The following is a 22,587-nucleotide window of genomic DNA, read 5'->3' as shown; positions in this document are numbered from 1 at the left end:
CTTCCTTCCTTCCTTCCTTCCTCCCTTCCTTCCTCCCTTCCTTCCCTCTCTCTCTCTTTCTCTCCACTCTCTTCTTTCCCCCCTCTCCCTTTCTCCCTCCCCAGCTCTTTCCCCTCCTCTCTTTTCCCTTTTCTCCCCGAGCCTCCAGGCGTCTCGCACCCTGGAGCCCGCCGCTCAGCTCCGCGCCCCGTTGCGGTACCAGCACCGGGGCCGATGTCGGTGCCGATACCGGGGCCGGTACCGGGGCCGCTCCGGGCGCTGCGGGCGGCGGCGCCGCTAGGGGATGCCCTGGCTCAAGGCAGCGGCCGCGGCGGGCGGGCGGCGGCAGCCAATCAGCGCGGCGCTGCCGGGCTCCCCGCTTCCGCCGCGCGCTCCCATTGGCTGCCGCGAGCGCCGCGGCGGCCCCTGCTGCGCGCCGGGCGGCGCTGCAGGGCGTCCGCGCTTCCCGCTGCGCCGCGCTCCGCGCCGCCGGCCCGGGAGCCCCCCGACACAGGCGACAAAGGGAAAAAAGTCACCCCCAAACCGCCCTCCCGCCACACCATATCATTTCCAAGCCTTTCTTCCCGTTCCCATAATAATAACAATAACAACAACAATAATAATAACAACAATAATAATTTTTAAACTACTTTATGTGTCTCTAAACCCATCATCATCGGTCCCCCGGCCCGCGCAACGCTTCCCGCCCAGCCCTCGGCCCTCCTGCACCTGCTTAGCGCGGTGCATCCCTCCTCGCTGGACACGGAGGGTGCCGTGTCCCCCCCGCCGCCTCCGCTCCCGGCCGCGCTGCTACTCCTCGTCCCCTTGCTCGAAGCGGCCGCGCGCGCGAAGCAGCGCCCAGTCTGCGCGCCCAAACTTCGGGTGGCAGTTCCCGGGACAGCGGGAAAACTTCTTGTTTGTGTTTTTTTTTTTTTTTTCCTCCCTAAAATAATAATAATAAAGTGGTGGTGGGGGGGAGTTAAGAAAAAAAATAGTTGGTGAAATCGGTGCCGGGGCGCGCGGCGGGGGCAGCGCGGAGGCGCCGGTCCCCTCCTCAGCCGCGTCCAGGCCCCGCCTCCCCCGTGCTTATGACACTGGAACCTCCTTAAGTTGCGTCTCGCCACAGCTGTCTGTAAGCACTGAGCCGGCTGGCGCCATCCTGCTCCTTTCAGAAAGAATGCCTTCCCTGTAAAAAAAAAAAAAAAAAAAAAAAAAAAAAAAGAAAAGGGAATAGGGAGAGAGAGCGAGCGAGCACAATCTGATCTGATCAAGCACTTTCAGCTTCTTCCCTCCTGGGTCACATACTGCTTCTCCACCAAGGTTTGTGCTGAATTTCTTTAGCAACTTGTCTTTTCTTTTATCCCTCCCCTCTCTCCCCCCGCCTTTTCCTTGCAAAAGCTTTTTCCCTTCACTTCCACCGTCTTAATTACAGCTTAATCCCCCCCTCTTTTCCTTTTTTTTTTTTTTTTAGAATTATTTTATTTTACTTCTGCCCCCCCCCTTTTTTTCCCGCTTGCATAATAACAAGCGAGCAACCCAAGCGGCTCTAGGGCTCCGAAGCAGCGAGTGGCACAAGTTCCTCCCCGTCTTAAGTCACCGCGGCTTTCTGAGGTGCAAATTGAGCAAAATAAACAAATAAACAAACCAATAGAAAAGAAAGAAAAAAAAAGAGAGAGAGAGAGAGGGGGCGATTAAGAGCGTTGCAGGAGCCGCTCCGTTTCCCTCCCTCGCTGCGAGCCGAGAGGGGAGAGAGCGAAAGAGAAAGAGGCGCTGGGAGAGGTGGGTCCAGGCAGAGCGCGGACTGCCCAGGGATTGCTGCAGAGGGATGGGATGGGTTTTGCTTCTGTCTAAAAAAAAAAAAAAAAAAAAAAAAAAAAAAAGTCAAGTGCTAAAGTTCAGCGCTCCTCAACCACGTTTTCTCTCCGTCTCCCTCTCTCTCTCGGCTCCTTCCCTTTCCTCTTTCTCGTTACAGGTGATCAAAGAAGAGAAACAGCTGCAAAAGAGAGCGGAAGATACCGAGGGGATCTCTCTTAGTAGATTTTTTTTCCCTCTGAGTTTGTTTTCCCTTTTATTTTTTTTCTTTTTAAAATTATTTTGTGTTTTTTTTCCCCTTTTCTCTTCATTTTTTTGGAATCGATCGTTTTTCACCCCCCTCCAACAGCAACCAAACCAAAACAGAAACAACCCCTGAGCTCGCCGAGCTTCATTTTTGTTTTATTTTTTTTTTTTTTTGCCCGTCGTTGCTGTTATCACTTTCTCCCCCCGCCTTCACCCCTTGCATCACCTCTGCACCGTCTCCCCCCGCCACCACCAGCACCCCCCGTCCGCTTGCCAGCCCCCTCGGCGAGGAGGAAGAGGAGGAGGACGACGAAGGGCAGCGAGCTCTGCAGATGGAGGTCTCGGCGGAGCAGCCGCGGTGGGTGAGCCACCACCACCCGGCTGTGCTCAACGGGCAGCACCCGGACTCGCACCACCCGCCGCTCGGCCACGGCTACATGGACCCCGCGCAGTACCCGCTGGCCGAGGAAGTGGATGTACTTTTTAACATCGACGGACAAGGCAACCCCGTGCCCTCCTACTACGGCAACTCCGTGCGAGCCACCGTGCAGCGCTACCCGGCCGCCCACCACGGTGAGTGACGACCCCGCGGCCGCGCAGCCTCCGCCGGCTCGCTGCTTGCTGCTCCCCTCACGGGAGCTACGTCACGGGCGAATTTTGGGGATGGCTTCTTGGAAATAAGTCAAAAACGAGGCAGACTCGCTCTTTTTCTTCCTTCCTTTCTCCCTCCCTTCCCTTCTTTTTCTTTTCCCGCTTTCTTCCTTCCCTTCTTCCTTCCTCTTTTTATCTCTTTTATTTCCTTCCTTTGCTCACTCTCTTTCTGTCTCCTTTTCTTTCATTCTCTTCCTCTCTCTCTTTTCCTTTCATCTTTCTTTCTCTTCCTCTCTCTCTTTCGCTTCTTTTTCTTATTAGGTTAAAAGTTAGGATTCTCGTCGTGTGTTTCCTTTCCTGCCCGATTAGGTGGTCTCGGGAACAAGGTAGAGAGTAGGGGAGTGAGGATGCCCCTGTCCTCACGCCTGGGGTATTTAATTTACACTTAGAGTGTTAGGTTAGATGGGAAAGTTTTTCACCTTGGCTCAGGCCCACACTATGCTTGAATTAAAACAAACAAATAAATAAATAAGTAAAAAGCCAGAAGAAGAGAAAAATCTATTTTGGTATCAGATCTGTTATGTTTTCCTATAGGTGCTTCAGGAATGTGATGATCCAGAATGTGAGTTTTGTTCCTGAGTTACAGCTGATAACGCTGGCTCCTAGTGAGGAGGCGGAATAGCTGGGGCTGCCGAGGCCCAGGCCCGCACAGGCAGGAGGGCTTTGCAGACATCTTTTGGGGAGAATCAGGGCGATTCAGTGGATATCTCTGGAGCTTGCCTATACCGTTAAAAATAAATAAAGGTGGGGAGGGATTAAAAAATAGCAGGAGGGAGGGAAGAGGAAGAAAAGCAGATCCAGATTCCCTAAGTTGCAGAGTGACTGACCTCTGTAGTGCTGATGCTTAAAAGCACGAGGTCTGAAATGGAAATGTCACCCCCCAAAATAAGGGAGGCCACCTGGGAAGAGCGTGTGGCTGCGGCAGCCAAGGAGGTTTCGGGGGCTGCTCTCAGACCTCGGCTACTTGTTGAGCGAGGGTCCCAGCACCAGCAGCTGCCTGACCCTCCAAAACAACAATTTCAAAGGATCAGCAGCTTTTGCCCTCCTTTCTTTTTTAGTTTCTGTCTTTTTAATTTTCAATATATCAGCAGAAAGTGGAAATGCGGTCTCTCTGATCTAGCCTGAATATTATTTACTATGCTACTTCCTGGATAAGATAATGAATCTTGACCCTTTCTATTCGTATAACCCACCTTCCCTTCCTTTAGAGCAGTTACTTTCAGTATTGTTCATGACTGTCTCGTACGGTGAAAATTTAGCAGAGGTGCTCGGGATTTTCTGTGCGCACCCAAGCTCGCACACGCGTGTAGTTGGGGCACCAGCTCTTCAGATACCTGCACCTCTGTGGATCTGGGCTTGCCCCTCTCTTACCAGAGGCCAGTAGTCTCTAAATACACATATCACAATGCCTACAACGGTTAGGGATCTCGGGAAGTCAATACGCTCCCAGGACTTTAGTTTAGGAGGCGCGAATTTGCTCTCCAGCTGAATAATCCTGTTTTACAGCGTAGCATTTGTTAAAGTTGCTGCTGATCTGGGTAGTTTTTTGTTGCTTATTTTTTATTTATTCTGCTTTTGGTAAGGGCAGCGATTACTTTAAAATAATAGGTATGATTCTTTCAGAGCACTTATGACTAAAGGCGAAAAAAAAAATGACTGTGTAAATCTAATACCTGCTTGCAAAATCTTGAGGTGGAAGGGATGGATAGTTTCTCTTGGGGCAGTTGGTGCTCCGCGAATGTGCCACATTGCCACGAGAAAGCTGCCTAAAAGTGCAGCTTCATGACAGGGAAAAAAAAAAAAAAAAAAAAAAAAGACAAACTGCGGCGGGTTGCAAAGTAAAGTTGGACTTTGGGGAAGGTTATTACCCCGTTTGCGGGCATCTCCTGGTCCTCTTCTTTTGGCCAGGAGATCCTCGCGGTTTGTAGCCCACGGCTGCATTCGGGAGGGAACGGGGAAATTGTTTTCGAGCTAAGGAAAATAATTTCCGCATTGGACTGATTTCCTGCAAGATCTTCGCTTAAAAATCCGAGTGAAATAGAAAATAAAAAACCCGAATGGGCGCTGACCAAATGTCCCCTCGGCGCCGCCGAGTTTCCAGCCCACAGGGTCCCTCAGCACCAGCCGGGCACCAGCCCTGCTCGGTCTCAGCAGGGTCGGGGCGGCCTCTCCAAGGTGGTCAAGATTTTACATTTTTTATTTCCAAAAGCGAAGGGGAATGATAAGGTGTGACTCTGGTTGCTCCCCCAGGTGCGCCCTTTAGAAACGGGTATGGAGGGAAAACGGGAAAGGGGCTCAACCTCTGTCTTTAGCCCCAAGCCAGGTTTTGCACGGGTTGCAGAGCGTGGCCCAAGGAGTGTAACTTTTTTTTTTCTTTTTTTCTTTCTTTTCTTTTCTTTTTCTTTTTTTTTTTCCTTTTCTTTCTCTTCCTTTTTGCTTCTACTTTCTGGGCACAGGGAGCCAGGTGTGCCGCCCGCCGCTGCTGCACGGGTCCCTGCCCTGGCTGGACGGGAGCAAAGCGCTGGGCAGCCACCACGGCGCTTCTCCCTGGAACCTCAGCCCCTTCTCCAAGACCTCCATTCACCACAGCTCGCCGGGACCCCTCTCCGTCTACCCGCCCGCTTCCTCCTCCACTTTATCTGCCGGCCACTCCAGCCCGCACCTCTTCACCTTCCCGCCGACCCCTCCCAAAGATGTGTCCCCGGATCCCTCCATCTCCACACCCGGCTCCACCGGCTCCACCCGGCAGGACGAGAAGGAGTGCATCAAGTACCAGGTGTCCCTGGCCGACACCATGAAGCTGGAGTCGTCTCACTCCCGGAGCAGCATGGCCTCTTTAGGAGGAGCCACCTCCTCGGCGCATCACCCCATCACCACCTACCCACCTTATGTCCCAGAATATGGCTCTGGACTTTTTCCCCCCAGTAGCCTCCTAGGAGGATCGCCGACGGGCTTCGGCTGCAAGTCGCGACCGAAAGCGCGCTCGAGCACAGGTAGGGTTTTTGGCTTCTTCGTGCCCGTGGTTAAGGGAGAGGAGAAGCAGAAGCAAAAGCGGGGGGCGAAGGGGCAGGACCCCTCTGTTTGCTCTGCGAAGGCAGAGGGACCGGAGGCCACTCCTGAAGAGGGGGGCGGCTTTAAATTCCTTGCCTGGAATGGGAACTGGAGCTAAACCCCGGGCAGGGTGAGGGTAGCACCTTCCTCAGCCCGGTGCGAGCCCTGCCCGGGAGCCCCAATCTCCCTGGCGGGCTCGTAGCCCCGAGGGCGACCCGACGGCCCCTCCGTCAACCCCAGCTCCACCGCGGCGTGTAATGAGGAAACGAAAGCCCGGGAACCGCAGCATTAGTATATCCCCGGGTATTTTAATAACGGGGATAAAACCCAGTCAGCTTCTCCCCCCCGGCCCGTCTCCTGCCCTCCGCCTCGCGCTTCCCAGCGCCGCTCAGCCCAGGGCCTCATCCCGGTCGGCGCCGCGGACAGCCGGGGGCGGCCCTTTCCCCTCGGTGCGGTGCGGGGCAAGCTCAGGGCACCGGGCTCGGGTGTCCCCCGTGCAAAGTCCCCTCCGTGATGTCCCCGCGTGGTCCCGAGAGCGGAGGTCGCCACCTTCCCACTCCGTGTGTGCCCCGAGTGTGTAAATGCGTGTGTATACGTGTGTGTGCATATGCATTTTTGGAAGGAGACTCCCCCCTCCACCCCCGCCCGTGCAAATATGCCGGAGTAGGGCCGTATCGGCACGGGGAGTCCCCGCAAGCTGCAATGTATGCGCATATATATGTGCGCCTATATATGTGTGTGTGCAACTGCGTGTATAAATGTACGTGTATGCGCAGAGCAAAGGGCGATTAGTCAAAACTCTCCCTCTTTTTTTCTTTTCTTTTCTTTCCTTTTTTTTTTTTCTTTTTTTTTTTCCGTGGAGGCTGCTGCAGGGTTGCCTGGCATGAATGAGATCAGTTTTCAGGGTTTTTCCAGGGTGACATTTACTCTGTCTGTCTGAGCAGGGACTGTCTCTATTTAGCTGATATGTTCGAGCTAATCCAATTATTTTCAGACTGCTGCACGCGACAGTTGCATTGTTTATCCAGCGCCAGGAACTTTAATAGAGTCCGGATGCGGTTAGAGTGACAAAAAAACCCAGACCTGTATGTTTTGTACATGAAAGCAGGGGAGAAAGAGAGAGCGAGAGAGATGGAGGGGAACAAAAGAGGGAGAGACGCTCGAGCAGCCCCCGAGCGCCCAGTTTAAGCGGAGGGGACGCGAGGAGGGGGGGGAACGGCAGGAGGGGACACGAACCGGCCGCGCTATAACCGGGAGTAGCTCCGCGTTTGGCCGCGCAGCGAGCGCGGAGCAGAGCCGAAGGGTTGTCCCGGCCCCGCAGCCCCCTCGGCGCCCCGCGACTGCGCCCGATTTTCAAACCGTCTTTTGCCTCCCGTCCTCCCGCGCGCCTCTTCCCCTCTCGCTTGTTTTTCCTTTTGCCACTTTCTGTTACTTTACCTTCTAGAAAGACATCTGCGGTTTGTGATAAACCAACCCCAGGAGCAACACCTATTTTTTTTTTTCTTTTTCTCGAGTCGATTTTAGCAAGCTGGGAAGCTCATAGATAAAGTGCTGGGTGGGGGGAGAGATGGAGTTAGCTGAAAGAATGGGAGAAAAGAAGGCAGAGGGGTGTTTTCCTAGGACCAAAGAGGGAGAAACAATTTTTGAGGGGTGTTGAGACGCCCTGGAAAAAGGGTTGCTGTTTGTGGTTAGAGCGCGGATGCCTCTAGTTCGAGCATGCCGTCACACCAGAGCACGGGCAAGGGGAGCTGGGAGTCAGCGTCGTACTGTTTGGCCTGCCTGAGCTTTCTGCTGCTCTCAGGTAGACTGGGAGCAGCTTTAAGAGTAAGGAATAAAAAATAAAAAATAAATAATAAAAAACCCTCTACAGCCCTCTGGGAGAAGAGGCAGCTTTTCCCCCAAGCACCCCAGCCTGTTACAATAATTGCAGCATGATGGGGCAAAGCACATCCTGTTGGGTGATTTCCTCCTCAGAGCCCGGGATGTGATGGTTTTTGTCCGGGTTGAATGGGTGCTGGGTCCCAGTCCAGGCAGGACAGGAGGCTCCTGCATAGGAGGAGAGAAAGGTGCTGCCTTGGGGATACCCAAGTGACTGGGGGTGGATGACCACAGAGCTCTCATGGTGGCCATGGTTCATTGTCTGTAGCCCCCAGGGCTAAGTGGAGAAGTTTTCATCAAGAGAGAATCAATAGCAGATACTGGAGGAGTAGTGACTGTGGTGGGGAGTCATTGCTCTCTGATTATCTTCGAGGGCCTTCATGTGGTTTGCCCTAAGTCCAAAGAAAAGTTCCCACTGGCTCATCCAGCTCCCTGGATAGGGACACAGGGCAGTGCTTGGAGAATGTCTCTAGGGCCTACAAAGAGGACCAGGGATTTTATTTTTGATATCCATTTGTCCCTGGAATGTTGGAGGCTCCTTTTCAGGCTGCCTGGATCTGATCTGTAGTAGAAATGACCACCCTGAGCTGCCTCAAGGTTTACCTGGCCCATATAGAGAGTCTGGCATTGCGGGAGCCTGGGCTCCAGGGGGGATAAGGAAGCTCCAGATATTGCAAAAGTACCTTCAGGAGCACTGCCAGCCCCTCACCTTCATGCTCTTCCTGAGTAAGTCCCTTTAGGGAAGGGTGAGAGCAAACGCAAAGCCTCAGCTTCTCCAGGGAGTCCCTCAAGGTGGCAGGGGCTTTGCATGAGGGTTGTCATTGTCACTGTCCCTGGTGGGGGGGTACTAAGGGTGGTGCTGGAGAGGGAGACAGGATCAGGCCCTGCCTGGGCTCTTTCTCCTCTAACTAGGCCTGGGAGGTGGCTCAGTGGTGGCCTTGGACATGAACATCCTGGGGATGGAGCAGAGGTCCTTGTCCAGGCCAGGTCTGACATGGTTGGTTCATGGCTTGGATGATTTGGGAGGAAGGGAATTGGACAAACCTTTGCAGCCCTTCGTAACCTCCACTTTCCCTGAGTGAACTATGTGCTCTCTTGTTTCCAGAAGGCAGGGAGTGTGTAAACTGCGGGGCTACCTCAACCCCTCTGTGGAGAAGAGATGGCACCGGGCACTACTTGTGTAACGCCTGTGGACTCTATCACAAAATGAACGGGCAGAACCGGCCCCTGATCAAACCCAAGAGAAGGCTGGTGAGTCTCTTTTTCTTTTTTTCTTTCTTTTCCTTCTTCCTCAACTTTTGCTCCTTGCCCTCGACCCAGGATATGGAGGGGAGGCTCATCCCACCCAGAAATCTCATGCTACCATGGCAGAAAGACAGGGGGGTGCTGCCCACAGAGACGCTCGCAACTGCTGTGGGCCTCCATAGTGTTAAAAATCTGCAAAATTGTCAAAAAAAAAAAAAAAAAGAAAAAGTCTGGACCTTATTAGGGCTTCTTGCGAAACAGCTGAAATTCTCACAGGTCACCACAGGGCAGAGGTCTCTGCACGGGGCTGTCGGGAGGTAGAGAGTTGACTCAACGCACGTAGCAACCCTCAGGGAGAAGGGCAAAGTTATTCCCTCATGGTGACCAAAGAGATTTTGGGGAGTGGGATTTCTCAGGAGCTTCCCTGTCCTCTGCTTCCAAAGCTGCCTTGGACAACAGTTTGGGAAAGGTGTTTTGGGGAGCAGGATGACTTCCACAGCATCATTTTCTGGGGAAGGGGAGGGAGGCGCATCTGTAAGTCTTTGGTCCTGCAAAGATCTCAGTTTGAGGATCTCTTTGGCATTTGAACCTGGTGGGGTCATTTAGGCTACCCGCTCCATGAACGTGGCCAGGAGGTCACGAGTGGGCAACATAAGCCCCGGCAAGAGTGTCAAGGGGACCACCCAAGCTGGGACCCGCGACGTGCACGTATAATGCTCTGAAATAACAGCTCTGGACCCGGCGACTGTAATATATACAGGCAATAACGTTATAGCATCCCCAGCGATCTCTTTATGAATTTCCCTGGAAGCCACAAAAAGGTCTGGAAGCTGTGGGCACGGCTAATAAATGTGTTGAAGTCTATTTGGCAAATAATCAGGGAAACCACAAGGGGAAAAATATATCAAGCAGGGGAAAAAATATGTTCCCTGCCTGGGAAGTTATTGAATGCGAGCATCGAGGCACATTTAGTTTCATTATACTTAAAAAACGCCAATGGACTCCCGGGCACTGCTTAAAATGTGGGAAGAAGCAGGTCTCCCTTGTCCACAGGGTTTCTGAGCCACCAGGACCTCCTGGAGATGGATCCTGTGGGGATATTTTGATGGCTTTGGGTTGGTGTCAAGCTCAAGGTGGCTTTGGTTGGGCAACTGCCCTGTCCGTATTTAGTTTCTCTTTGCAAAAGCCCGGCAAAATCGGGCTGGTTTCTTGGCCCCAGGAGGTATTTGCAGCACCGTGGCTTTCATTCTGGGGCCATGTGGAAGAGGTGCAAGTTCTCTCCTTCATCTCCGTCACCCCTAAATCTCATGCAAAGCCTAGTGCAAGGCAGGATGTCCCCGGGCCTTGCCCTGCTCTTTTCCCTTACAAGAAAATGTTGGTCTCGCTTCACTCGGGCTTGTCCTTAGTAGCCTTACTAGAAAAAAGGAAAAGCTTTCTAGGGAGGGAAGTGCGGCTTGGGATTTTGAATTTTTGGGCAGTTCTCTCGTTTTTTTCTCCACCTCTTCCCCCTGGCCCTACTGTCTTAAACACACACGGTTTTCTTTTCTTTTTCTTTCCTTTTTTTTTTTTTTTTCTTCTCTTGTTCTCTCTTTATGTGTAAAGTTAACTTCCTAGGAAAAAGCTGCCGGATATCTGAGCCCTGGAGATAACTCATAAACAACAGCTCCGTTTCCCCAACCCAAACACACAGGAGCTTGAGCATATCCAAACAAGCGACCGGGAGGGAGGCAGAATAGGAAAGCGTCTGGGAACGGGCTGGTGGGGGGGAGCTTTCAAAATGTGCCTGATGGAACCACAAAAGAATGTCCTGAGTCGCCCTGAGCCCGGCACATGCAAAGAGGAATACATAAATAAATACATTTCAAAAGGTCATTCTTAAAAAAAAAAAAAAAAAAGGAAAAAAGTAAAGGCAATTCTCATCTGGTTGCAAAACCATCCCTATTTCAGGCCTTTTGGTTAAAAGTCTTAAGTTACTAAAAGTTCTCATCTTTTGCATACAACTAAACAGGAACTTTTGACTTTTTTTTTTCAGTGGTGTCTGGAAAAAAATGTAAAGAAAATGATTTCTATCTCTAGCTGCATCTATGTATTTCTTTTGCTAACCTTCTCCCCCCCCAAAAAACCCCAAATCCCCAAAACAGAAGATGACAGAGCTGGGACTGTATTTTCACTTTTTATATATATATATATATACACACACATTTAAAAGTATATAAATATATATATTTTAAATTTATATTTATCTATATATTTATATGTAGATGTGTGTAGGTCCATGGCTGGACTTGCACCATGGGGAACCGGTGCGCGCCTTGCTTGCTGCCGCGAGCTTCCTGCGTGACCTTGGGCAGTGTTGCCAGCTCCTGTCCCATGCACGAGGGAGCTAGTGACAGGCTAGACAAGGGCTGGAGAGGGAGGGAAAATAAATCCCAATATTCCAAGAACACGGCCCAAGCCTCGTTAAATTCACTGGCTGCCTTGGCCAATGCTCTCCCATACGGGGGAAGCTGTGAGCATCCCATGTGGATGCAGGACACTGCCCAGGGCAGGGTGACCAAGATGGGTCCTTGTTCCTGTAGTTACCTTGACACTGATGTTGCAGAAACCTGGATAAAAGCCTTTTTTATTATTATTTTTGTTTGTTTTCTCCCTTTTCTCGCCTATGCCAATCCAAAGCTCTCCATTTCAATGTCCAGCCGAGTTATTTTCAGGAGGATTACGGCCAGCTTCTCAAAAGGCCCCTATGCAGATTTATGTGCTCTCAGGTTAATTTTAGGAAGCTGTCACTTGTAGTTTTTTGGACAACCCATGTAAATTTGGACATCCCTCCCTTAGGCATCTTCATTAGCGCTCGGTTCCTCCTTCTCCATTTTTCTCAGTTTCACCATTTTTTGAACAATGCCAGCGTTTTGCCCATGTGCTGAAGGTTGCGTCCTCCTTCATGTGCAACTAGGTCATGGGGTCTGGTCCTCGAGATGCATTCAGCACCTTTTATGTGATGTCCTTACTTGTGTGGTCAGGATCGGGCTGGTGACTAGTGAAAGGAAATGGGATTTTTTTTTTTACAATACCTTTATTATTCAGTGTTTCCTACTCGCTACCAGTGTTGGTAGCAGGACCTGGTACATCATGAGAGGTAGTGCATGTGACCAGAAGAGACCAGGGTTTGAAATCCTCTGCCAGCAGCTCTGAGGTTTCACAGGCAAAAGACAGCCGATGGAAAAGATGCCAGTTGAGGTTTACCCTTTTAGGAAGCATCAGCAGGCAAGAATTCTTTAAAAAGATGAGAAAGCAGCAAGGAGGTGACCAGGCGTGCCTCTTAAATGTGCTTGCCATGTGAGAAGTTATGGTGAGCGCGCTGTGCAAACCCCAAATATCTTCAAAGGAGAAGTTTCCCCTGTGTGGGCTGAGTCAAATATCACTGGTTTTCAGAAATTTCCTTCGGCTTGATTCTGGGCCTGATAAGAGCGAATTCTCCACCAAGAGGCTCGATCTGGCCCCTGCTCCTCTTCCGAGGATCCCGCTGTGCTCCGCAGGATGCAGAAATGTGCAGCCTTTCCCACCCTTCTGCCAGGGGGTGGGCAGGTGGCATGTGGGCAGCAGAAGTTCCCGAGGTCCTCCTTGTGCTGGAGATCAGCTTCTTCCAGCTTGGTTTGTGCTGTCTCATCATCAGGCAAAGCTCCCTTTGATTTGTTTTTGAGGTTCTCCAGAGTCCTCCTGCAAAGTCGGTGGGATTCATTCCACTCATTTTGAGGTCTGGACCCCCTTTGTCATACCAGGACTGCATCATGGACATGAAAACGGTGTCCGATGGTCATGGCTGGAGCTTCTGTGCTTCCTCCAGGGTCTGGGCCATCAGCTGGTGGGAGTCCCTTGCTATTAGACCAGGCTCGTTGCAACGTTCCTTAATGCTCATGAGCATCATATTATTTATTTTTTAGACTGTTGTTTCTATCTAATTAAAAAAAGGAAAAAAAATCCCTACTCTATCTCCCTACTCTGAACAAAACCAACCCGTCCTCTCTCCACCTACGCTGCATTCAATTATGATTAAAATTGCAACATGACCTAACAAGAGTTGGTATTAAAGCTAGAGCTGTGCCAGTGTCCATGTTTGCATTTTGGTTTGTTGTACAGTATCCAAAGATGCGGTGTGTTGGGTTTTTTTCTGTATTTTTTTTAATGTTGGATGTGCTACAATGTGCGGCTGTGTGGGGTGAGGGGTAAATTTGAACAGTAATAGCACAAAAGAGAGCATTAAAGGCTCAGTTCTGCAAGGTGCCAAGCATTGCTATGATCTGGCAAATCGCTTAAGCACATGTTTTAACTTTTAAGCACATGAGCAGCCCCATTGAAAGCAATGCATCGGGATGAAATCAGAGCTCCGGGACTATGTCATGTTGATGAAGAAGCGATAGGACTGGGATCTGAAGATCTTTTTTTAAGAGCTGTAGGCACTCGCACGCATGCAAACACGCGTACGCGTTTGTCTGAAAGTCTGCAGGCTCTTTTTCCTCCTCCAGCAGCAGAAGGACAATTACAGTTTTTAAATGATAAACGCAAAAGTCATGCATGTAAAAGAGAAACTGCTTTGCTCAAGCTGGCCTTGCTAAATTATTACTGCAGAGAACCAAAAAGGTCCTTTGTACGCCTTGGCACTTATACTTTTTTTTCCCTGTTCCTCCCCTCTGCAAAATGGTAAATTCTTATTTCGGTCTTATTACCCATCCTTAAATAAACATGAAGGTTCAGGTTCTCAAAGGGTGTAATTAGAAAGCCGGGATTCTCACTCTTTGCCACAGTGTTATTTCCGATCCGGAGCCCGGTTGCTTTGAAGCTGAGCGGCGCTTGCGGGACCAGACCGTGCTCGTGGTTGGCCATGAGGTCCAGCTGCCACCAAGGACATGCGGGTCCTGCAGGTGCCCATGGGCACCAGTGTCATTCATACCATTGACTTCAAGCCCTTGCTGCAGAATTAGACCCCTGCGGGATCGGAGGGAATTAGGATGGGAAAACGTGTTGGCATTTAAATAATATTTTCCCCTCTGGAATGGGTTGTGCCAGTGTTGCTAATTTTGATGAGTTCTATCAGAGGTTTAGCGCTCACTTTTTTTTTTTTTTTAGGATGCCCTTTGGCACCTGATTCAGTTCACATATAATTTAGGACTAAAGCACCTCGGGGATTTTTTTTTTTTCGGAATTGCTATTTGTTCTCACAAGCCAGTTTCTGGAGGCCGATGTGCGTCAGCCTTGCACAGTTGCTGTTTTCCTTCTCAGCAATTTTGCTGATTCTATCTTTTTATTTTTTTTTTAACACTTTTTCTCTCTTTCTCCCCATCCCTGTGTCTCCCCTGCTCCTTCCCTCAGTCTGCAGCCAGAAGGGCAGGCACATCCTGTGCCAACTGCCAGACCACCACCACCACGCTGTGGAGGAGAAACGCCAACGGCGATCCCGTCTGCAATGCCTGCGGGCTCTACTACAAGCTGCACAATGTAAGTGTGATGGTAACGCTCCATAACGGGGTCTCTGCCCAGGGGATGTTGGTCTGAACGCATCCTGGTTGCAGGAATTTGCGTCCTTGACAGTGCCCAAGACCCCTCCTTGGGAAACTTGGGGGTCTGAGCAACGGGTTGGCGTTGAGGATTGGTCCTCTTGGGCAAGTGCGGCCAGACTCATGGGGGAAGTTATAAAATAGGAGTGGCCAAGGGTAATGTTAGAGCTTTCCCATGTCGGAGCCAAGAAAGGAGGGGTGGATCAACACAGGGAGATATTATCCACCGCTGATTGGGCTCAGCACATTGGAAAAGACAACATGCCGCCTTGCAAACTGATATCCCTTCTATGCACAGCTTGGTTCCTCCAGCAAATGCAAACTCCGGAAAAAAGCAAAATGTGCCAGCAAGTATTTAGATCTTTCTCGGGTTTGTGGCTGTCTTTGTTCTGTCCCTCCACCAGTCCCCAAAGATGATTTATTTAAGTCTCCTGTTTGTCCTTGTTGACGCAAGTGATTCCTAAACCAGAGAAGACTCGATTTAGTTAGCAGGGTTGTAGAGTCTGCTCAACCTGTGATGTGAATTTTAAAGCGTCTGTAATGGAAAGGAAGGAGAAATGAAATGAAATGGTTGGCAGATTTAATCTAATATCTCCATGCAAAGCCAGCTTGCAGCAACCAGAGATATGTGCCCTAGGGAAAGAGCTAAAGGGATCTGAAAAGTGTTCTACTGAATAATACTGCTAATAAAGGAGTCTTAAGGCTACTCTTGCCACTCTCATTCCGTGTGTGACATTAGAATAATTATTATGTAAGAAGGAAAAGACTTTCAATTTCTTTGCTTTGATATCACTTTTCTCACTTTTCTCTCTCTCTTTTTTTTTTTTTCTTTTCTTTTTCTAGTGGTCTTTTGCTTTATGTTTGACTTAGAAATGGCAGGTTGTGTTTTGCCCTCATGTCCACCCACACAAACACATCAAAGATGGGTCGGGTTTCATGGGGCAGCGAACCCTTGTGATGTCTCAGTCCCTTCCATTTGTTATTTCAAGCTCTTTGGTTTCTTGGGATGAGTAAATGCATTTGAATCAAGTAGGAAAAAACAAAGCAAAACAAAACAAAAAGAAATGGACTAATTATTCACCTGTTCCATGATAGACATTGCTCCCACCAAAAAAAAAGGAAATTTTTTTTCCCATCAGTGGACAGGTGTCTCAGCACATTTTGGCTTCTATGCAGCAAGCAATAGTTGCCATCGAATTCTCAGTCTGATCACTGGAAAAAGAAGGAAACAGACCAAGCATCAGGAGTGAAAGCTCTCAAAATAGCATAAGAAAATATTCTCCTTTTGCTATTTCCACGGCAAGAAAAGAGCAAAGCCAGCCAGCTTCATAGCAGGACCCTGTGCTTATGTTATGTTTTCATTTTGGTCTTGCAGACACCACAGGTAGAGGTCAAACCATAGGACCCAAGACACCTACAGTAGACATCTGCCTCAGAGCAGCTTCCCTTGCCTCCAAGCACCATCCATAGAAGGAAATAGGCCTTTCCCAGATGCCATTTGTTGAACTTGGTGGAGATGTCTGTGTTTGGAGGATATGGTTTGCACATTTGAAGAGGTCTATTGCTCCCTATTACTGCAGACGGAGGCAGAGTGATAAATTCATACATAAATAACTACACTGTAGACATTTCGCTGTAGGGATCTCCCCTAAGGTGTCTAGACTGGTGTCTGAATTTCCGAGTTCATCTCCAGAAATGAGCCGGTGAGAGCAACCGCCGTTAATCTCTCCTTTTCTTTTTTTCTTTTCTTCTTTTTTGCAATAATGTTGTGAACTTGGTTGGCCTGAATCGACCTCAGAATGACTGTTTATGGAAGCTCAGATCCAGCTGTGAAATTTGTGACATGGGGCAGGCCTTGAGCAGATTGGAACCATTTTCACATTCATTAAGAACAGTCAGCTGCTGAAAAGCTCAGCACAGCTACTTACCAAAGTCAAGTAGCATCTTGCCTTATGAGCAGCTCCATTAATGGGACCTACTTAAATGAAACCCCTAGAGGACTGATATATGTGCATAGCACTATGACTAAGTAGGGATACCAGATTCTGGCTATGAATGGATAGGTTTTATTTTATTTCTCTTTTCCCAGTAGGCGATATTTAGTTATTACTCTGGTGAGAAATGTCACCCTTAGCCCTGTATTAGCCCTTGAAAATACCACCTTAAGCTCCAAAGATCCTCGATGGCAAAAGATTACAGCATTTTTTTCTGCCACCCAAATTGCTTTAGAGCCTGTGACTCTGATGGCCACACTCTATTTCAGAAGCAAAATATAAGCATGATTTTTTTGTGATTGATGGTAAGGCAGCAGTGGTGGCTTTACCATGATGCCTTCGATTTTTGACTACCCAGCTGGGAGTCAGGAACTGCCCAGCTGTGCTAACCGTCTTGTGGATAGAACTAGCACAACCCTCTACTTTACCAGCTCAGGGTCAGGAGAAAGTTTGGTGATTGCACATGGACAAGTTTCCTTGGCTGGTGCAAGCTGGTGCTGGTGCAATGAAGTGCAGTGCCCAGTTGTGTAGGCTGAGGTCCTACTTCTTTTGGGGATCCAAACCTGCACTATTTCTGAGTCAGGAGAAGTGCCAGAAATAGATGCATTGCTAAGACTCATCAAGAATGTCTCTTCTAGCAGCCCTGTAGAGGTTGCATCAGGACCAGCCAAAGAAGATGCCTTTATCCTGTTTTAGGTGGGGTTGTAGGATGCAGTAGATCAGATGCAGGAAATTCCTGTCTGCTTTTTCTTCCCCATTTTATCTTTTTGAGAGAGTTAATTAATTTTGTTTTGATGGGTTTTAATTAATTTTATTTGGACCATCACATTGTTAGGGAATTTTAATGGACTGATTGGAAGATGAAGCTTGCCTGGTTTTCAAGGAAAGATAGCAGGGCTGAGTCATACTTATCAAGGAAAAGTGAATAATACCAACATTATTTCTTTCTTGGGGTTTGTTTTCATGTTGATTTCCTCAACTGAAGCAAACCTGTAGGATGCAAGTAATAATCATAATAGTCTTGAAGTGCATTTCAGCTTTTGGTGAAGCTGCTGGCATTTTTCTCACTAACTTCAGCAAGAGCAGGCTGCATTAACGCCAGTATTAACAATGTCTAATATTTCACATTGATACGGTGCCTTTTCGTCCGGTGGCATCTCAGTATGCTTTCTAAGATACAGCCACTCTGGGAGATTAACCCAGCATTATAATGACTATGTCTAAGGGATAAATCCGTTTCAGTGACAGGACCTTATTGAGGTCAAAGACAAAATTGCATTGTCTTCAATCAGAGCAAGATCAGACCTATAGTGTGTAAGTCTGTCCTACAGACTTGATCTGCTGAATATGAGGTTCTTGTCCTTGTTATTTTAGTATGGCTTAGAAATAGGATAAGCCTTTATTCATTTCAGAGACGAGTGGATGGGTGGAAGGCCTGTACCTTGCTGGAGGTGCAAAGCAGATTGGCCTATACCCATTGAAACATGTGAGTTGCTGTTGCAACCCCTCAGAAAGAAAAGGTCTTTATATCACAGTAACCAAAGGCAGGGCTTTGTGTTCTAAGAGCAGATTTTTTTTTTCCATATGATAAAACAAAGAACATAATTCTTAGCCAGACTGCCCATAATTATTTGGCTTCACATGAAATTAATGAATTTTATCTACATGTGTTGGGCTGGTTTAACTTTAATGTAGCATGTGTTTGCCATTTTTATTGCAATGAATTTTCATGGAAAAGGGCTTCTCTCTGGCTCTCTCATTTATATACCTCAGAAGCAGAGACAGGTTCAGCACTTTGATGTTTTGGGGAGCACTTCAGTTTTGCTGGGACCAGTCTTTAAAGCCAGCAGAAAACATTTTTTTTTTTCCATCTTGCTATGTTTGTGCAGATCTTTGCTCTTGCTATTTGCTTGAGTTCCCATTTGTTTGGCACTTGTGTTGTGGTCAGGTATGGTGCAAGTAGTGTGAGACCACATACACTGAAATGATGTAACAGCTCACTCGGCATTTCTGACCCAGGTTGCAGGGCTGCCGTTGGATTTTCTACCATCCTGAGCAAAACTGATATTCCTAACCTTTAGTGCCATGTGAAACCATGACCAGGGTCAATGACTTCTATGCTATGGGAGACGTTGCACAGGGGACCCACCAATATCCTGTAGGCTCCAAAGTGGGCTAAGGGGTGGTTTGTACCCATGGCATAAATATTGCTGCCCTGTGACCGTCACTTGGGGCTGCCTCGTGAATGTTGAACCTGAGGGACACGTCACTGTTGGCTTGCCTGAAACGGACCAGGCAGAGCTTTCCCATAGCAGCCTCGGCCAGCGCTGTCAGCAGCGCTGCAGTTAAGGGGCTTCCTTGTGTGTGCGTCCAAGCTCTCTGTGTCAGGACAGGAAGCCCAGGAGAAGGGAGATATTGTATTTAAGGCCCGTGACATTTGAGGTTTTTCCCTGATGTTGCCCCAGGGTTCCCGCTGGTCTGTGCATGGGTGGGCATCCTCTTTCCCATCTCTGCGTTGCACAACATCGGGAGTCAGCTCCTCATTTGCCCCTTTTTGGGTGAGGTGCAGTTTCTCGTCACTGCTGCAGTGCAGAGCCCGGGGTCACAACTGCTGACTGAGATGATGAAATTTGGGCTCTCTGAACCAGAGCAGCTGAATCTGTTCCTTCCTCTCTGTCCCTGGGTGTAACAGGGAGCTTTTGTATCCTGACCTCCCCAGGGAAGGAGAGCAGTGAATGCTCCTTCTGCTGTGGTGGAAAGCACCAAGAAGCGGGTTGTGAATAAGAAGTTAAACTTTGCTGTGATCTTAAAGAAGAGACTGCTTTGTCCTTTCTGTTCACTTCATTTTTTTTAAATGAAGATCTTCGTAAGATCTTCCCAAGAACATCTCTGTATTGCCCGTCACCAGAGTTGAGGTAGTAGTTCCCAGTGGAAAATCCACCTATTTTTCCCTTCTCTTCTGGACTTCACAGAATATCGATCAGCACAGCTGTGTCTTCATATTTATTATGAAAACCAATGTTCAAAGTTGCTTATCTTTTTTCCTCAACTGTCTTGAAGAACTGCCTTCTGCTAAGTCCTGTGGAGGAGCTAGGACAGACCTATGCCTCGTGTAGTATCCTAAACCCAGATGTTTAGGAGTGTTTGTGAATGTTAGGTGCTTGATGTTCCTTCCTGAGGGTGGTCTTGGAGGTTTTCATGGTACCTGTGCTATGATGCTGGCTCTCCATACAGCAAAAGGACTTCCTTACAGAGGTTGGGTAGACCTTCTTTGCTACCATTCGCTAACCCTGATGGGTGTATGAATGCCATTTCTATTGCACACATCCAAGCATGAGAATATAATGCTTTGGTTTCCTATAGATAAGGCTGCATCGTAGTAGAAAATGTGACCTCTGCCAGGTACCACAGATATGCTTTTAGACCATAAATAAACCAGAATGGATGAGGGCATGGTCAGAATGAAATCTTTCCAAAGAGCACAAATAATATGAACATCATTTTTTTTTTTCAAAGGTTTGCCCAGCTTCCTAATGCTGCTGTGGAGGTTTGGGGCTCCTTGCGGCACTGAAACCCCAACTGCTGTTGTCTCAAATGGTTTTAGCTCAGTCAGGAAGCCTCAGGGTGAGCCGGTGCCTGTAGGGAAAATTTCAAGGTGATGATGATTGGTCTCATTCCTGAACATGCTGCAGTTACCTAATGCCCAGATAGCTGAAATTTTTTGGCCGCTGCATATTATTCGGTCGTGCTCTGCTCCAGTGAGGCTCTGCCAGCACTTTGCTTTTGTCTCATCCTCAGAAATTTCAGCCCAACCTGGAATTTCCTGAAATTTCCCAGGGCAGATTCAGCCCTGACTGAGATTTTTGGGGAGGCATGAGAGGAGGAAGGGGGTTGTTGACTGTTTAGCCTTGTCCTGGCAGGACTGCTGAGACAGGGGGTACCTGAGTCCTAGGGTGGTTTGGGGAGAAGGGATGGAAGCACAAAAAAAATAATTGATTTTTGTTTAGATTAACAGACCCCTGACTATGAAGAAAGAAGGAATCCAGACCAGAAACCGAAAAATGTCTAGTAAATCCAAAAAGTGCAAAAAGGTCCACGACAACCTCGAAGACTTTCCCAAGAGCAGCTCCTTTAACCCTGCCGCCCTTTCCAGACACATGTCCTCTATCAGCCACATTTCACCTTTCAGCCACTCCAGCCACATGCTGACTACACCGACACCGATGCACGCTCCATCCAGCCTCTCTTTTGGACCTCATCATCCTTCCAGTATGGTCACTGCCATGGGTTAGCGAGAGACTCCCCTGCTGAATGCCTACAGTCTCAAAATGAGATTTACTTTATATACTTGCATTTTTGCAGGCGTGCGGTTATGGGTCTGACATCCCAAATCAAATGGGAGGGGGAAAAAAATAGAATAAAAAAAAAGTTATTTGAAGGCATAAAAGCAAGAAAAAAAAACTCAGAAAAAAAACCAACAAAAAGCACAAAAATGGAAAAAAAAAGAAAAAAAAAGAAAAAAGTAAAAAAAAAGTTTAAAAAAGTGATGTTTGCCACTTTTTAAAGGAACTCACTATGGCGTCTATGTATTCTTACCCACTGAATCTGGATACCATTTGTGAATAAGCCATTCAGAACTTGCATTCCCTATTGGACAGGATCTCTAGTGCTGTGAAAAAATAAAATAAAATAAAATAAAATAAAAAGCGCTGAACATTGCATATAACTTATATTGTAAGAAATGCTGTACATTTGAGGAAGACTTTATTGCATCTGGGGAGCTGTAAAAAAAGGCATGAAGGACTCTGAGAGATTTTTTTTAAAGGAAAAGAAAAAAAAGAGGATGGGAGGACAATTTAAAAAACAGAAAAAAAAAACAAACAATGCAGACCAAGAGGAAACACGGTCTTACGAACAAATGGACCAACTGCCAGTCATGTCTTCTCCTTTTATTTTGTTTTTTTGCTTTTTTTTCTTGGTTTCTTTTTCGTTTCTGGGGAGGGGGAGGGGGCTGGCTAGAACGGTTTTGATGATGCATTAACTAATTAACTAACTAAATAAATGACTAAATAAATAAAACCTGTAGGGAGATCATTCATTTTGGGCCATGGGCCTTTTACATAGGAAGTACCAATGGTGTCAGGCAATCAGTGTTACCATGCAGACATTGCCAACAAGGGGTTTTCAGATAGCCATTCTCCAGGTCTATACGCATTGTGAACAAGTTCCTGTAATTGTTGTTTGTATGTATAATTCAACGCACCAAAATAAGAAAGATGTAGATTTATTTCATCCTATTATACAGACTGAATGGTTGTACAAATTTATTTACTGCTAGTGATAAGACCTGCTTTTTTGTTTTGTTTTCATAATTTTTCCTCTTTTTTTTGGAGAATAAACTAGATTAAATTCTGTTGACTTAAAAGTGTTTTGTGCTTGGGGTGAGAAGGGGAATCTGTTTCTTTCTTTACTGACTTTTTTTCTTTTTCTGTTTGTTTTGATGGCATTTACTACATAGCTTCCGTGGGTATGGGAATGTGTGTCTTTTTCCACGCAGTGTTTGCAGTGGTTTCAGCCATCGCAAAGCAAAAAATGCAGAACAAAGCAAAAAAATGCAGAACAAAGCATAAATAAATAAATGGACAGTGTGTCCGTATTACCCCATTGCTTGGTGTGTGCTACCTGTCCCTCAAATTACAGCTCGGCCTTGCATGCCGTCGGGCTCCTGTCTGGGATGGTTCCCATATAGACTCCTTTCCATGTGGCCACCACAGTGTCAGACCCATCTCATTGCCCACATGGGATGTGGAAAGGTAACTGTCCATGATATTTTGGGGGACTGTACAAGGAAAGGCCCCCAGTCCTTGGAGAAGAATCCAATGTTGACATGTGGTCCTGGGAAAGTGTTTTGGTGCTAAGTTGGTCATTTGATGGTCTGCAGCTGAGATCTTAGCATGAGGCTGAGCTGGACCAAACCCCACACAGCGAGCAGAACCTGATACAAATACTAGATTTGCTGGTAGAGAGTCGAGGATGCCAAAAGTTCAAAGTCCATTGGCCAGGCTCTCCCCCACGAGATATTTCTTTGAAATAGCACTATTTGTAGTAATATTATTAGCATTATCAAAGTTTAGCTATTGTAATTTCCATTATGATGGTTTAATCCTTAGGAATCACCC

The 22,587-nt window shown here is 47.8% G+C and overlaps 1 protein-coding gene and 1 long non-coding RNA gene across 5 annotated transcripts; both read left to right on the top strand.

Moving 5' to 3' along the window:
• The first annotated feature begins 969 nt into the window (after positions 1 to 969).
• On the top strand, positions 970 to 2,027 carry LOC148594450 (uncharacterized). The gene is made up of 2 exons (XR_015913488.1): positions 970 to 1,299; positions 1,952 to 2,027. It is a non-coding gene; the product is annotated as an uncharacterized LOC148594450 (long non-coding RNA).
• A 303-nt stretch (positions 2,028 to 2,330) lies between these two features.
• Positions 2,331 to 22,072, top strand: GATA3 (GATA binding protein 3). 4 transcript variants are annotated; one of them, XM_010223702.2, is made up of 5 exons: positions 2,331 to 2,610; positions 5,145 to 5,681; positions 8,726 to 8,868; positions 14,230 to 14,355; positions 20,416 to 22,072. In XM_010223702.2, exons 1-5 carry the CDS (start codon positions 2,370 to 2,372, stop codon positions 20,698 to 20,700), a joined length of 1,332 nt encoding a protein of 443 aa, XP_010222004.2. In that variant the 5' UTR covers positions 2,331 to 2,369; the 3' UTR covers positions 20,701 to 22,072. The 4 variants fall into 4 exon arrangements, with proteins under 4 accessions (XP_010222004.2, XP_010222003.2, XP_088382441.1 ...); XM_010223701.2 differs by having other exon boundaries at positions 8,723 to 8,868; XM_088526315.1 differs by having other exon boundaries at positions 20,424 to 20,562.
• Positions 22,073 to 22,587: the final 515 nt, after the last annotated feature.

This window comes from Tinamus guttatus, unplaced genomic scaffold (assembly GCF_059628265.1).
Source record: "Tinamus guttatus ecotype Peru unplaced genomic scaffold, ASM5962826v1 Tinamus_guttatus_pri_ptg000245l, whole genome shotgun sequence".
NCBI classification, from domain to species: domain Eukaryota; kingdom Metazoa; phylum Chordata; class Aves; order Tinamiformes; family Tinamidae; genus Tinamus; species Tinamus guttatus.
This window is presented reverse-complemented; position numbering and strand designations above follow the sequence as displayed.